Genomic DNA, 1656 nt, shown 5'->3' on the forward strand with positions numbered 1-1656 from the left:
TACATTGTCTGTGTGTCCTGATCCCTGCCTGCACCCATCAGTGAGACAGAACATTTTGGGCTAATGTATCTGGACCTTGGCCAATGACAGTGGAGAGCCCTGTCGGCTTGATGATAGCAGCTGAGAACAATACCTCATTGTGACGCCACGGACAGGCAGATCTATTTCAGGTTTCTTCCTTTTATAGTGTGCCATACGACCTTGTTAATCGGCCCCATCTCCCCTCCCCAGGCTAAGTAGATATAAAAGCTTCAGGAGAGGCTCTGACCATCTGTGCTTAGGAATTGCCTCCTCCCTACCTCTGAACTCTCACTCTTTAACACTGAGCACGTAGACGCACGCATCCCAGCTCAACGCATTCAGCACCATGGCCCCCAAAAAGGTGGAGGCTAAGAAGCCAGAGTCCAAAAAGGCAGAGCTTGCCAAAAAGGAAGCCGCACCCGCTGCCAAGCCCAAGCCCACGCCGACCCCCGAACCTGTGGTTGAGGCCCCCAAGGAGCCTGACTTTGACCCCAAGAGCATCACCCTCGAGTACAGCGCCGACCAGATCGAGGAGTTCAAGGAGGCCTTCACCCTGTTCGACCGCACACCCAAAGGGGAGATGAAGATCACGTTCGCCCAGTGCGGCGATGTGATGCGGGCGCTGGGCCAGAACCCCACCAACTCTGACGTCCTGAAGGTGTTGGGAAAGCCTCGGCCCGAGGACATGAGCAGCAAGCTGGTGGACTTTGAGACCTTCCTGCCAATGCTGCAGCACATTTCCCGCGCCAAGGACAAGGGCAACTTTGAGGACTTTGTTGAGGGCCTGCGGGTCTTTGACAAGGAGGGTAACGGCACCATCATGGGCGCTGAGCTGCGTCACGTACTGGCCACCCTGGGGGAGAGGATGACGGAGGATGAGGTAGACAGGCTGATGGCGGGCCAAGAGGACGCCAACGGATGCATCAACTACGCCTCCTTCGTAAAGCACATTCTGTCTGGGTGAGCTGGATTTTTACCAGAAGGACTTCAATGATTCTGTATTTTTTTTCTCCTCTGGACCCCGTACCTGTCTCACTAATACCACTGCCACTTTAGTGGTGAGCATGCCCCTAAATCTACTGTTATGTTTGTTGCTAAAAGCAGCTGGCAACAATCATGCCACAAAATGTTGATTATGAGACCTAATTTTTCATTTTCCTTGAATAAAAAATGTACAGTGACAAAAAAAGTTATTTATAGAGAAATGTTAATGAGATACTGAAGCCATGAACATTTTACATTTAATAAATCATGAATATTATAAATGTAATAAATAAAGCACATCTGATTATAAAGTCTAATAATTGTCTTACTCAACATCTAATATCTATCTGCAAAAGCTGTATTTTAATGGTAAATTCCCATTACACTCTGGACAAAGAGTCCATTGATGTTGCTTCAATTTCAGAGCATGATATTTGAGTTCAGAAAAAGACAAATGTTGTCATATTTCCAAGTATTTCAGAGCTCAGTAAAAGCCAGGTATTATCAAATTACTCCTCAAATTGCCTCCAAATTGAGTATAATACCTGAACTTTATTGTGTGAGATGGAGGAACAGAGCTGCTCAGCCATGGAGGAATCAAGGAGATTTGGCTCCATTTGACAATGGAACATATTCTATTTTTACCTGCAG

General features: G+C 47.1%; 1 protein-coding gene across 1 annotated transcript; it reads left to right on the forward strand.

Annotated features, from left to right (window-relative positions):
- Window positions 1–259: 259 nt before the first annotated feature.
- On the forward strand, window positions 260–1316 carry LOC118385282 (myosin light chain 4-like). Its single transcript, XM_035772280.2, has one exon. It carries the CDS (start codon window positions 368–370, stop codon window positions 983–985), a length of 618 nt encoding a protein of 205 aa, XP_035628173.1. The 5' UTR covers window positions 260–367; the 3' UTR covers window positions 986–1316.
- The last annotated feature ends 340 nt before the right edge of the window (window positions 1317–1656 follow it).

This window comes from Oncorhynchus keta, chromosome 6, assembly GCF_023373465.1.
Source record: "Oncorhynchus keta strain PuntledgeMale-10-30-2019 chromosome 6, Oket_V2, whole genome shotgun sequence".
In the NCBI taxonomy this organism is placed as follows: domain Eukaryota; kingdom Metazoa; phylum Chordata; class Actinopteri; order Salmoniformes; family Salmonidae; genus Oncorhynchus; species Oncorhynchus keta.

Bases quoted from the DNA above. Each gene is read 5' to 3' on its own strand.
- LOC118385282 (XM_035772280.2), top strand. From the start codon at position 368: ATGGCCCCCAAAAAGGTGGAGGCTAAGAAGCCAGAGTCCAAAAAGGCA.